The sequence below is a fragment of the Triticum urartu genome, chromosome 7 (genome assembly GCF_003073215.2).
Source record: "Triticum urartu cultivar G1812 chromosome 7, Tu2.1, whole genome shotgun sequence".
Lineage (NCBI taxonomy): Eukaryota > Viridiplantae > Streptophyta > Magnoliopsida > Poales > Poaceae > Triticum > Triticum urartu.
Window position 1 is genome coordinate 717,763,867 of NC_053028.1, and position 14,385 is coordinate 717,778,251.

The 14,385-nt window shown below is 43.3% G+C and overlaps 1 protein-coding gene across 1 annotated transcript; it reads left to right on the forward strand.

Moving 5' to 3' along the window:
- The first annotated feature begins 2,860 nt into the window (after positions 1 to 2,860).
- Positions 2,861 to 13,785, forward strand: LOC125525735 (disease resistance RPP13-like protein 4). Its single transcript, XM_048690739.1, has 5 exons — positions 2,861 to 3,043; positions 3,145 to 4,212; positions 9,991 to 12,101; positions 12,531 to 13,558; positions 13,653 to 13,785. Exons 2-5 carry the CDS (start codon positions 3,163 to 3,165, stop codon positions 13,679 to 13,681), a joined length of 4,218 nt encoding a protein of 1,405 aa, XP_048546696.1. The 5' UTR covers positions 2,861 to 3,043; positions 3,145 to 3,162; the 3' UTR covers positions 13,682 to 13,785.
- The last annotated feature ends 600 nt before the right edge of the window (positions 13,786 to 14,385 follow it).

The window sequence follows — 14,385 nt, forward strand, 5'->3', positions numbered from 1 at the left end:
TTTTCTTTTTGATTTAGGGGTGTTTATGTAAAATCTATGGACTACTTTGTAAAATTATATTAAAATTTGACCTGGCATGAAATGTTACGCCACATAGGCAAAAAGGGCCCCATCTGTCATAAATACGCTTAACCGAGCCAAATCCGCCGATCGGTTTTTGCAAAACAATTATGTAAGATGTGGTGTTTTCTACAGAGAAAATGTATTCTAGTGTCTTTAACAAAACTAACCCTCAAAGTGATGGTTTTATGCAATTTACTCTAGTTAAATCACGTAAAAACAAACGACGCCATGTAATAGGGGGTGGAGAGAATATTAGTTGGCATGGCATGGGCTCGTCTTCGTTGTGTCGAATTAGTGACGCGGTTTGGCACTACTTAACTAGCTGCTAATGCAAGCAGTCCTACAAAAGTTGCTTTAGCAGATTAGTAGTAATCTGGATGGTCCTGTGTTAGAGTATATTTTATCTTCATGAACGTAACCAAACCATACTAAGATGACCAAGCACACGCGCTTCCGCTCTCTCCTGGCATCTTCGGATGGTGCAATTTTCTCGCTTTTCTGCTTTGTCCTGGAATTCTCTTGTCCTAATTTTGATGCTGTCAACGCAAAGAGTAGGGAGGGGCCTAGAGATACCTTCAAAGATTAGGCACCGTACCAATGGGCAACTTCATGCCGACTGTTAAATTCTTTACCGTTCTTGGCCTACCTTCCTGCCCGCACACCATTGACTAGCTTTGTTGGGTTTTTTTTGCCTTAGTTCGTGCATGCCCAAGCTACTCCCTTCGTCCTATAATATAAGATGTTATTATATATAGCCAATGTACTCATATGTACACCTCTTCCTCATAATATAAGAGTGTATTTGCACTACACTACAGAGTAGATTATAATTAATAACATCTTATATTATGAGACAAAGGGAGTAATAACATTTCATTTCATCAGTACTATAGTTGTCTGCCTAATTACTCATTGTATTAGCTAATCCATGGCACACGCTCTTCTTTGTCGTCTTGGGTTTAGTGACGTGGTCTGGCACTAGTTAACTACTCCCTCCATTTCAAAACGTTTTAACTAGATACCCTAAAAAACTAAAACTAAAATCACGACAATAATTTTGAAACGGAGGGAGCAGTTACTAATGCACCTAACAATTACTTTAGCAGCCTTAAGTAGTCTTTCGTTTTTTGAGAAATAACCACATATATTTTATTAGACAAACGTATTATAAAGAGTACACATGTGGTCATCATAGAAGACATATATAGATGTCTTGCAATATTGCATTAAAGATTTCACAAGAAGTGAACTAGAATTTCACTTCGGCAGAATCTTGTGCCACGTCCAAACGTCGCCCACCATTGTCCTCCTCCGCCGCCGAGGCAACGTTGAAGAAAGAGGGGAACCACCTTCATACCAAGATCTAGAGGAGCACCTTTGCATACAACGATACTTTTTGAGCCGATGAACCAGACCGCCGCAAGCGACGAGACCGAAACTTTGTGGCACGTCGGCCGGGGTTCTTCCCCGTGTCTGCTAGATCCCAGCGTCATCAACTTCATTCGACTAGGTCGAAGAAGATGAACGCCGCTGCATTCCGCCATCCACGCACCCCACTACAAGACACCAAACACAACCGCAACAGCCGGCAGCAATGCCACCCGAGAGAGTGTGAAGCGCCAACCATCAGACACAAATCTTACCGGATCTGAAGACCGGCAAGAAGACCAAGCCACCTGCTCCCCAGCGCTGCCTATTAGAGAGCCACCGAGATGGAGGAAGAGCAGAAGCAAATAATTTTGACGCGGCACTGTCCACACCTTTGATGCAGCACCTCTGAAAACAAATCCTATATCCCTACCAGACAGAAACAACCAGGGTCCCAACCCGCTCCCGCCGCTGGAGCGGCAGACGGAGACGGACAAGGACCCAGGGTCGCCGGCGATGTAGAGGAAAGCAGGAGCCTCGCCTCCTGTATCGCCTCTCTGGAGCGGTTCCAGATGCAAACAGTTGGGGATAAGTAAATTAGTTAAACAGATTAGTAATCCACTAAAAAACAGATTAGTAATCCGGATGGTCCACACGCTCCATCATGGTCTTCATGGCCGTCGAACCAGACCCATAGTAATACCTCACCACCCAATTACTTTAGCAGCCTTAAATAGATTATATAGTTAAACAGATTAGTAATCCACTGAAAAACAGATTAGTAATCCGGATGGTCTAGACGCTCCATCATGGTCTTCATGGCCGTCGAACCAGACCCATAGTAGTAGCTCACCAACCAATTACTTTAGCAGCCTTAAATAGATTAGTTAAATAGAGTAATAATCCACTGAAAAACAGATTAATAATCTGGATGGTCCACACGCTCCATCATGGTCTTCATGGCCGTCGAAACCGACCCATTATAGTACCTCACCAACCAAACACGCTCCTGTAGTGCTCTCCATCATGGTCTCCATGCACTTTTCCCACCTTTCGCGCTGCCCCGCTTTAGGCTGGTCATAGTGGGGAGTAACTTAGACTAGTGTCATGCATATAACACTAGTCTAAGTTACTACCTTCATAATGTAAAGTAATATAATAGTAGTATCATAGATGACTTCATTTATTAGCTTGTAGACTCATCTTGTCTTGAAAAGCGCTATGTTACAGTAACATATTATGTTACCACCTCTCATTAATTACTTGCCACATAAGCAGAATTTTCTCGAAGTGCGCTATGTTACTAGCTAAGTTACTCCCACTATGACTAGCCTTAGCGTGGATACCCTTTTGTGGATGCATCGCACAAAGCGGTTGCAGAATTAGGTGCGTGAAAATTGCTGGAAAGGTGCACCACTGCTAGTCTATGCCCACAATGACGAATATTAGTTAGGCAGCCTCCCTTTCGTTCATATACAACAGGAGCCCCATCTCCCGTTATCAACACCAGGACTTAGTTGCATGCGGATACATACTCCCCAGATTTGAGTGAGCAGGTCTCTCTCTCTCTCTCTTGAGTGAGCAGGTCTCTCTCTCTCTCTTGAGTGAGCAGGTCTCTGTGTGTGTGTGTGTGCAGCTAGCTAATCAAAGCTTCTTGCTAGTTCTTCTTAATTTTCTCGACCTCCTACTTATTAATTACCTTTCTTGTTGCAGCAAAAACTAGCAAGAAATATGGCGATGGTGCTGGATGCATTTGCATCCTACCTCAGCCATATGCTAGCGCGGGCAGCGGCAGATGAGGTAGGGACGATGTTGGGCGTCTCCGGTGAGATCGACAAGATGGGCGAAAAGCTTCGGGACCTCAAGAATTTCCTTGCCGATGCCGATAGGAGGAACATCATCGACGAGACTGTCCGAGAGTGGGTGGGGCAGCTTAAGCGCGCCATGTACGGGGCTACTGACATCCTTGACCTTTGCCAGCTCAAATCCATGGAGCGTGGACCAACCACCGGAAATGTAGGGTGTCTCAATCCCTTGCTCTCCTGTATGAGGAATCCCATCCATGCTCATGAGATCGGCACCCGCATCAAGAAGTTGAACCAGAGGCTTGATACCATCAAGGAGCGGAGTGCTGCTTTCAACTTCATCAACTTCAGGTTCTTTGAGGATTGTCATAGCAGCTATGTGAGCGCATCTCATCATGGTAATCCTAGTCGGGAGACGGTAGGGGATTTTGACCGGTCGGCTGTGGTTGGGGAGAAGATTGAAGAGGACACAAGAGCACTGGTTGCGCAAATCATGCAAACAGGAAAGGAGGTCGACAATGACATCATGCTAGTTGCCATTGTAGGTGTCGGCGGGATTGGCAAGACCACCCTTGCGCAGAAGGTCTTTAATGACGAGGCAATACAAGGTGAGTTCAGTAAAAAGATATGGTTGAGTGTCAACCAAAACTTCGGTGAGGTTGCGCTGCTAAGAAGAGCCATAATTGAAGCTGGCGGAGACGCCCAACCGGCTGGAAATGCAAAGGCCACGCTTCACCAAAGCCTCAAGAATGCCTTGATTGGCCACAAGACCTTGCTGGTAATGGATGATGTGTGGGACCATGGAGCATGGGATGGTGTGTTGAAAATACCCTTTCTCAATGCTGCTGCTTCATGCAGCCGAGTCCTTATCACCACTAGAGATGAAGGTGTTGCTCGAGGGATGATAGCCAGATGGCCCTACCACCGCGTCGACACATTATTGCCTGAAGATGCTTGGTCACTGCTCAAGAAACAGGTCCGTACTTAACTGAATACCATCTCTTAACTAATCAAGTGAATAAACTATGTGTTTCTATTTAGAGCTCTTTACGGTGATTGGAGAGTTACGACTCGTAATTTCGTGTAACTCCACCTCTGAATTTTTCTAACCGTTAGATCTAGGAAAATCATTTAAAGATTTACTTTTTTATAGAAAGGGTATAATAGTCTCTGTAATTTTTTGGCCGACCTGATTCTCTCATTTTCCGTTTTTCCTCCAATCACCGTAAAAGAGCTCCACCACCTAGGTTTGTGCCTGCGGCCGGCTCCTCACTCCCCGGCGGTCGGGACTGGGATCCGGTGGTCTCCTGGAACCGCGAGAGGGTCAGGGATTGTGACTTTGACGTAGACATGTTCTAGCCGGAGGCCGACTCGTCGCACAAGCATCGTCGTATCTCGCCGCCTGTGACGACAACGGCGGCGACGGCGGCTGATGGCTTCAGCTGGGGAGGACGACGACGAGGACCTGGCCCACGTTCGCACCATTCGCGGGAACCTCCACCTGAACAAGGCCTCGTCGTCGTGCACTGCCGTCCTCACACGCTCGATCTTGCGTCTGCCCCCCATATCACACGGAGGATGATGATCAAGGATGAGGATGCAACGCTACTTCTCGCACTACCACTCTGGTGAGTCAACTCGTGATCTGGTTCCTTCAGATTCCAATTTGGAAACGCTGATTACTATCATGCATATGCGGTTATAATTTGAAAACTAAAACAAGACAACAGCATGACCTGCTCTTTTTTCCAATCACGTACTTGAATGGGTTCTCAATATGTTATTGAATTGTGAGTACAGAGACTCCAAAATTGTCATTTTAGTGCAGCTATTTCCAGATCTGATTGTTCTGAACAAGTAGTGATGCTGTAATGTTTGTGAATATGCTTACAAGTTCACTATGACATGAAGAGAAAATGTATGTCCAGTTCAATGCTCGCGCTATCTGACTGTTGCTTCTCGACAGAAACCATTAAACTTCTGTGAGCAGTTTGCAGATTCTTCATTGATGGTATTGGTATACTATTAAACTTCAGAGGTGAAGGAAAATGTGTGGTTTCAGGCTTGTTCTCGCGGCACAAAATTGAAGTCAAAGACTACCCCTTCACAAAATTGCAAGCAGGTTGATTGGTAGCTGAATTATGTTTGAATGGAGGCAAAATTAATCGTCTAATGCACTGTGAGAAAGGTGGATATTCAACTGTTGGCATTTATGCTTGTAGAACTCATTTCTAGTGCAGTTGGTAGTGTAATTTCCTCCCTTTTAATTTTGAGAAGGGCATTAAGCACCAGCATTCATTACTCATCTTCAAATTAGCATTTTCAAGAAACCATGTACTCCCTCCGTTCCTTTTTAGTCCGCATATAAGATTTGGTCAAAGTCAAACTTTGTTAACTTTGACTAAGTTTATAGAAAAAAACATCGAGATTCACAATATGATATCAATATTGTTAGATGCATCATGAAATTAATTTTCATACCATATAGCATTAGTATTGTAGATGTTGATATTTCTTCCTACAAAGTTGGTCATACTCAAAGTTTGACTTTGAGCAAATCTTATATGTAGACTAAAAGGAAACAGAGGGAGTACTTGGATAGAGACATTCGAAGTCAGATGCCTGCACCTTTTTTTACGTGAAATTAAGGAGCTTTATTGCATGATTGAGATCCAGTTACATTCAGCTAAGAAGCCGCTAACTAAGAAGGGTGGACAAGAGTCCAGCCAAACGTCTGATACTGAAAGATTAGTCGCATGTTTCGCGCAAAGATCAACCGAACAATTAGCTTCTCTTAAGACATGCTGGATCGAGAAGGAAACGAAGTTTGCAGCTCTATTGCATGATTGAGATCCGGTTACATTCAGCTAAGAAGCTGCTAACTAAGAAGGGTGGACAAGAGTCCAGCCAAACGTCTGATACTGAAAGATTAGTCGCATGTTTCGCGCAAAGATCAACCGAACAATTGGCTTCTCTTAAGACATGCTGGATCGAGAAGGAAACGAAGTTTGCAGCTCTTGTTTTGATTTCATCGAAGATAGGCTTCACAATCGATCTAGGACTGATGCGAATTCCAGAGGTTCGCTACCTCCAAGCAGTCCACCTCCATTACCACGTGCGAGAAGCCCCTCGGTTGGGAAAATATCACTCCCTCTCGAAATGCTAGAGTTTCGTCATTGAAGGGGTCAGTTACACCGGCGATTGGCTTGCTCCATGCGCCAATGAAGGAGAGGTGTGAGCGAGCAACTCCTCCTGCGCCTCCCACCTGGAGCTGTGTGTCGAGAGCGCCATCCGTGTTGATTTTGATCCACCCGGGCTGGGGTGGACTCCGGTTCTGAACCCCCATGTTGCGTCGCTGGGTCGTAGGTAGATCTGGTAGAGCCAGGTCCAGATGCCTGCACCTAGTTTCAGCAACTTAGGGTCAGTTTGGTTGGCACCCTAGCCATCTCGTGCCTGGCCACAAACTCGCCTGGAACCTTCCTGGTGTTTGCTTGGTTAACGTCCTGAACGATCGAACATGTGCCTGGCTGGAGCAAACCTGGAATCGTCGTTAGCCTGAGCCAACCATGGCATCGCCATTAGCCTGGCCCAGGCCATCCGTTCCGGATGCCTGGTGCTGCCTGGCTATAAATTAATATTAAAATAATTGGCTGGGCTGATGGGCTCCACGCTTGTATAGATTCTTAGCCTTATAATATTCTCTCTAATACTTTTTCAGGCCAGGCTACCAACCAAACATCCCACTTCCAGGCCAGCCTGCCCAGGCGCAAAACACATATTCTCCAGGCTCAACTCAGGCACCGAATTTCTCCAGGCAAAGTGGCCAGGACACGAACCAAACATGCCCTTAATAATAAGGTTTCGACGAATACATTGGACTCTACCACAAGCAACACAAACTGGACTAGCAGACCAAGTTAGAGGCATTCATGTGGACTGACCACGGCACACAGCAAGTGGCAGGTGAGAAAACTCTAGAGTTGCTCCTTGGCAGCGCCCCTGCTGCTCTAGCTCGCTGATGATGCCTTGCACGATCTAACCAACCAAGGGAACCCAACGTCAAAATGAGACCGCTTCCAGGTGCACCTAACTATCAGCAAAGCTAAGCAAATCTGCAAAATCCAAGCTTGCGGAACTCCCTCGATTGCGTGGAATCAAAGATCAGCCACACCTTGTCGAAGTCCTGCGCAACAGAAAATCACAATAAAAAATCTATAACTCAGTTATTACATATTAGCCATATTATTCAGATGCAAAGCTCTTGACATTAGGTCATCAGGTACAACCATGAAGAAAATAACATATAAGGCAAAGAAGAAATGCAATACCATACCCATACCCTCTGAAAAACAGTTATGATCAAAGTCATCCATGAACACTTCATAGCAATCATCATCATGAGATTCCTATAGAGAATAACAGTTATGATGCTATATTATTTATGAATCGCATGCAAAATTAAACAAGGAAGAAGGGTACCTTTCGACCAATACAACAAGTAAAAGCATTGCTCCTACAAAGGGAAACATTGACTATTCGCAAAAAAAAGGGAAACATTGACTACATTTGTGCGCTCAATACTTAGTGGCTCAGTACCAGAGTGATCATTACAACTAGCAAGTGAAATCCAAGGAATTGTAGCATGCTCAGTGTTACCTACAGAATGAAATATGTAATTGAAATCACCGGGACAAGCTCCTTAATGAGAAGGGGGGAAGATACCTTTTTACTCCGGCGAGCTTCAGGTAAGCTCCTCCACTGGTCCGAATCCATTTTCCTGATCCACACAAGCAAATAAAAAGAATGTCAACAACTCCTCCACTGCATTATAGGACATTAAGTTGTACTAGTAACAACAATGAGAAGTTTGTGAATAAATATACCAAATTTTATAAGGTTGTTAACAAAGCACATTTTCCATCTGTGTGAACATCATAATTATACTAAATCCCATAGTGATTAAATATCTGGATGTATTTTAACAAATTCTATAGTTGTCAACAAATTCCAAGAGAACTTGAAATTTCTGAACCTTCCACTTTCAGTCAATGATGGGCTGGCTCGTTGAAAAAAAAACAGGAATGCAAGCATAACCTTGACTAGACTGGATCCTGAATATCTTGTACAACTATGAGTAAAAGCAAACTAAACATCACCAGTTTCCTACTGAAAGTTTAAACTTATGTATGTCAGAGTGGCTGGTGAGTGGTGACTATGTATTTTCGGGTTATACAGAAAATAAGGGCAAGATCAGAAGACAGCATGTTGCAAGACATTGAACAAAGCAAAAAGATTCAGATAAAGAGTAGAGCAAATATATGAAGATTCAGATTAAGCCACATGCTGGTGGGTGGGAGGGGGAGTGGACGCTGCCTACCCACGGACTGGTGGCCGGTGTTGGGCGTCACCGGCTGCTCGACGGAGGGAGCCGCTGCAGGGGGCGGTGGGGCAGGGAGGCATCGGGCAGGATCGGCACACCACAGCGGAGGGTTTCCAGGGAGGCGGCACACTGCTGCAGGGGGCGCCGGGCTGGAACCCTCGCGGCAGGAGCGAATCCAGGGAGGCGGGCCTGTGGTTGCTTCCCTGCTGGATTGGGGCCGCCGCGGGATACACGGAGACGAGTGGATCAGACGATATTGTGATGGGCAATTTACCAAATTATTAGTGACGGATCTACCCTTTGAAAAATTAACTGGTCCCACCAAAAAATTGTACCGGTCCCACCGTTAAATATAATTTTCCGTAATTTTTGTTTTGTAACTCCTTGTAACTCCTATTTTTCCATCGTCGGATTAAGGTGAATGGACGGCTTGTAAAATCGCCAATCACTGTAACAGTTGTATTCTATTTATTAGCAGTACCATGTAATTAAGTAGTCAGGTAGGAAAAATGTTACGATGCGTCCAAATTAATTACATATAAACTTGTATGCAATATTACCTTTTGGAAGGTTTGGTTGTCAATAATTCTTCACTGCTAATTTTACATGGTTAGTGTCAATAAAACATGATGCTAAACAAGATTATCACATCACCGCCTGCCTTTTCCATATTTTATTTATGCCCACATGACACATATTCGAGACATTCAAATTGTGTTTTATCATGTTTGAGTAATAATAAGAAATTTGGATAATTTTTAATTAATGTATGTATCATTTTTACAAACACACAAAATAATATTGTAGAGTAAAAAATAAAGATTTCAGTGAGCCTCACCAATACAACAAAATAACCAGACTAGAAGATTGTGGTAGTTTTGCTAAAAAATTGCATGGAAATTTTAGTCAACAATGCTTGGTCTAGTACGTATCATGCATTTTAGGCGACTTGGGAGAAAGATAATTTCAAGTGACAGTAAAATTAGGGAAAATAATAGACTAGGATCTCGAGTTTCTGTAATAACAATGGGAGAGTAATGCAAAAGAATATATTTTCAGCAATATACTCCATGATGTAAAAATATAATTAAGGAAAGAAACATTTGCTTTCTAGGTATAACGTATGTATGTTACATGTGGAAGTCATTGCCCTAATCTAATGTATGTAGGAGCAGGATAAGTAAATATATTTATAGCATTTCTTTTCCACGTGTACTTTTTCTAATTTGAATATGTCCATAGTCAAACTTAACTTGAGAAATGTACATATACATCAAATAGTCCTCTTGTCTCTTAGGAGGTAAATTTTAGCTTTTGAGGAGCTTAATACATAGCTAACTAATTATATTTCTCCCTTGCACAACATGTTTTCAGGTACTCTCAAGTGAGATAGATGAAGACCACATAAATACGCTAAAGGATATTGGATTGAAAATTATACAAAAATGTGGTGGTTTACCACTTGCCGTCAAAGTAATGGGAGGACTCTTGCGTGGAAGAGGGAGCTTATGTCGTGATTGGCAGCAGGTTTTGGATGATTCAAAATGGTCAATAACTAAAATGCCCCAAGAGCTCAACTATGCGGTATACTTAAGCTATGAATATATGCCTCCTTACCTGAAACAGTGCTTTTTATTCTACTCTATTCTTCCTAAAAGTGGAACTTTTACTCTGGATCAAGTCGTCGCGATGTGGATGAGCGAAGGATTTATTCATGGAAACTCTAGTGATTTAGAAGAGTTGGGAAGAAATTACTACAAGGAGCTGGTATCTAGGAATCTTATAGAACCAGATAAATCATATACTGATATATGGGTTTGCACCATGCATGATGTTGTTCGCTCATTTGCTCAGTATATGACTAAAGATGAAGCACTCATTGCTCAAGACGGAGATAATGATATTCTTACTAAACTTAGTTCACAAAAGTTTCTTTGGTTGTCCATAGAAACTAACCAATCACAATCAGGTGAACTTGGCTGGAAATCTCTACAGGCGCAAAAATCAGTCAGAACATTAATCTCCACAGTTCAGATCAAGATGAAACCTGGTGCTTCATTGGTTACTTTTTCTAGTTTGCGGACTCTATATATTCAATCTGCAGATGTGGCTGCATTGACTAAATCATTGCATCAACTCAAGCACCTGAGGTATCTAGCATTATTAAATACTGATATATCTGTGCTTCCACGGAACATTGGCAAGATCAAACTATTAGAATTCCTTGACCTTCGTGGATGTGCAAAATTGGTGAATCTTCCTCATAGCATTGTTAAGCTTCGCCAGCTGAGGTTACTTATTCTCCCGAAAGAAAGTATGGTGCCTAGAGGATTCAGTGGTTTGACAAATATGAGGAGACTAAGTGGGTTTCGAGCGCACATGGATGGCGATTGGTGCAGTTTGGATGAGTTAGGGCCTCTTTCCCAACTCAAATATCTTGAACTAGTTCAATTGGAGAATGTATCTAGTGGCTCATTTGCTGCCAGTGCTAAGCTTGGGGAGAAAATGAATATTATGAAGCTATTCCTGGTGTGCACTAGCGTACTGGGCCATGATGGGTTGGTCAAAGAGAAAAAAGGTGTCTCTAAGGTAGAGCAGCAACGAATTGAGAATGTGTTCGATGAGCTCAGCCCTCCTCCGAGTGTAGAAATTCTTGAAATCACCGGGTATTTTGGTAGGCAACTCCCCAATTGGATGATGTCCACGTCAGCGGTGCCCCTCAACAACTTGAACACTCTATTCTTTGCTGACCTAGCCTATTGCACACAACTTCCAAATGGGTTGTGTCACCTCCCCAATCTGCGGTTAGTTCAGGTCCGTGGTGCTCCATGCATTAAGCATGTGGGAACTGGATTCTTGCAGGCGGCCGAAGCTCCATTTCCAAGATTAAACAGGTTGATCTTAGAAGGAATGGTGCAATGGGAGAAGTGGGATTGGGAGGGGCAAGTACAAGCCATGCCCCAGTTGGAGAATCTTGTGCTCAATAAATGCAAACTAAGGCATGTTCCTCGAGGCCTCGCCTTGAATGCAAGGGCTTTGAAAGACTTATCCATACAAGATGTCCAACACCTGAACTGCCTTGAGAACTTTCCTTCTGTTGTTGAGCTTACAGTTTTTGGAAGCCCTGACCTAGAGAGGATTGCCAATCTCCCCAATTTGCAGAAGCTTAGCATAACCGATTGTCCAAAATTGAAGGTGCTCGAGAGCATCCCTGCACTCAGGACGTTGCTCCTGGAAGATAATGACATGGAAGAACTGCCAGAGTACATGCGAGATATAAAACCAAGGCATTTGCAGTTATACTGCGGGATATGGTTGCTCTCTTCAATAAACGCAGGACGATCTGGTCCTGAGTGGGACAAGTTCAGACATGTGGAGTATGTCAAGGCACATGCACGTCATGGAGATAACAAAAAGAAATGGTACGTGTTGTACACAAGACAAGACAACTTCAAATTGGATTCAAACATTAGTACCGTATTCAAGACAAGAAAACCAAACATATGAACTTTGTCTTAATTTGCTTTGGTACTCTGACTTCTACACCAGTTTATAAGTTCATTTGATTTTATTTCTTGCTTTTCATCCATACATCATGATTACTGAATTTATTCCATGTTTTTTTTGTTTCACATGATTACGTCATTTCAGATGACATGTAAACGTGGTTGTTCAGTAGTTCTAGGCCAGCAGCTATAAAAATATCATGGAAACTACTATTTTTTTTCTTTTTCTGAATTGAAAGGGCTAGTGCCTTGATTTAGTTACACTCTCTCAAGTTGCTAAGTATTGTCGGTTTAGTTGCTTGTTCTCATACGTTTCTCCTAGTTATGTAAATATAGAATAATATTTTTGTCCTTTCCTCTCAAATTAGAGATTGTTTGTGACCACTTCTCGCATTTGTGTCGTCATGTAGAAACTTTATCATCTTCTTTGGTGGATGCGCACGGATTTGAGTCTGCATACAAAATGAAAAGAAGCACTTTTAGCTACGTGTGCAGCTTGGTGAGGATCCCCATTTCCAAAGATATGATGGCAAGGAAGCACACTTTTATTGATGGTAGAGTGATGTCTTTACAAGATCAAGTAGCCATCGCTCTCCGGATGCTAAACTCTGGTGAGCCACCGGTTACCATAGGATCTTTTCTTGGTGTCAAAAAGTCAACTGCGTTGCTAGTAACTCAGGTGTTTGTTGAGGCCATGGTTGGGCGAAGAATGCACCACTTGCGCTGGCCAGGCTCAGCTCAGATGGAGAAGATCAAGTGCAAGTTTGAGAAGATCCATGGCCTCCCTAACTGCGGCGGTGTTGTACATACAACTCCCATCAAATCCGGATCACGAAACCACGACCGTGAGGAGAATAGTGGCATGCTAATGCAAGTCGTCATTGACCCGGATATGAGGTTCACAGAATTTTTTTACCCATTGCAAGGTAGCATGAACCAGTCGATCATTTTGCACGACTCTTGGCTCTTCAAGTCCTGCGAGGAGGGTACCTGGCTGAATGGTAACAAGTTGAAGGTGTCGTCAAGCGGTGGATCAGAAGTCGGGGGATACATCATTGGTGATGCAGGATACCCTATTCGCCCCTGGCTCCTCACACCTTACCAGTTGGAAAATGGCCTCCCAGTCTTAGACGCCAAACTTGAGTTCAACAGGAGACATTCGGAAGCTACAGCCGTCGCGTTGAGGGCTCTAACAAGGCTGAAAGACACATGGAAGTGCCTGGAGGGAAAAGGGTGGCATCCAAATAATGAACTTCAGAGGTTCTGGACAATCGGCACGTGCTGTGTGTTGCATAACATAGTGATAGACATGGAGGAGGGTGCAGGCATGCCAGACGACCAGGAGTATAATTACATAGAGCAAGTGAGGCGGGTAGCAGATGAGGACGCCGTGAATGTGAGAGATGCACTGTCCCAGCACTTAATGAAATCTGGAGGTAAATTAAAGCAACTCTTAATTTGTTCCTTCGGAACACTATGTGTTTTTAGTTGGTTCCTCCTATTGATTCCATCTTGCATCTATCTGTTTAGTCCACTCGATGGTACAGAGGAGGAAATAGTAGTTGAATCCAGTTCAAGAGATGAAAACAAAGAACATGAAGCCAACCGACCACAAACAGCATATTGAGGAAAGGAGATCAGATCATGCTCTCCACTGAATCAGATTGGTACTATTCTTTTTTCTCTGCTATTAATTGTGCTTCAAGTCGTGGTTCTTTCCTTGTTTTGCAATGGCGCTAATTAATTAGTGAGTGGGAATATTTATTGCCTTGGTGATAGATTAATTTGATCAACTTGCACCTATTAGCAATATGGTAAGCAAAGCATTACCTACTAACTGATTGGCAATTATGCATTTCCCTCCTGCATTGGCTATATTACTCTTAGTGTCCGTTCGGTCTGTGGGCTGCATGATTTGGACAATCAAGTTAGCAGCTGAATGTATAGTACAATATATCATCTGTTTTAAATCTTGATGTGAGCAGGTGGAGGGGAAACTAGCCGGCCTAGCTTGCGACTTAGCTACGTGTATGCAATGCAGGACCTGTATGGTTATGGAGCCAAAGGCTGAAGCGATGCTGCAACATGAATTAAAAGCTGGATCAGCAATGCTTTGTTGTGGTTCCAGTTTTTCATTTCTTTGGCAAAGAAGAGTTATGTGTATCTTGTATTATTGACAATATGCTTCTATGTGGTCGAGAGAACCAATAATAATGTTGGCCATGGGAATTGAACACTATTTGTTGTAACCTGAAGCAGGGAT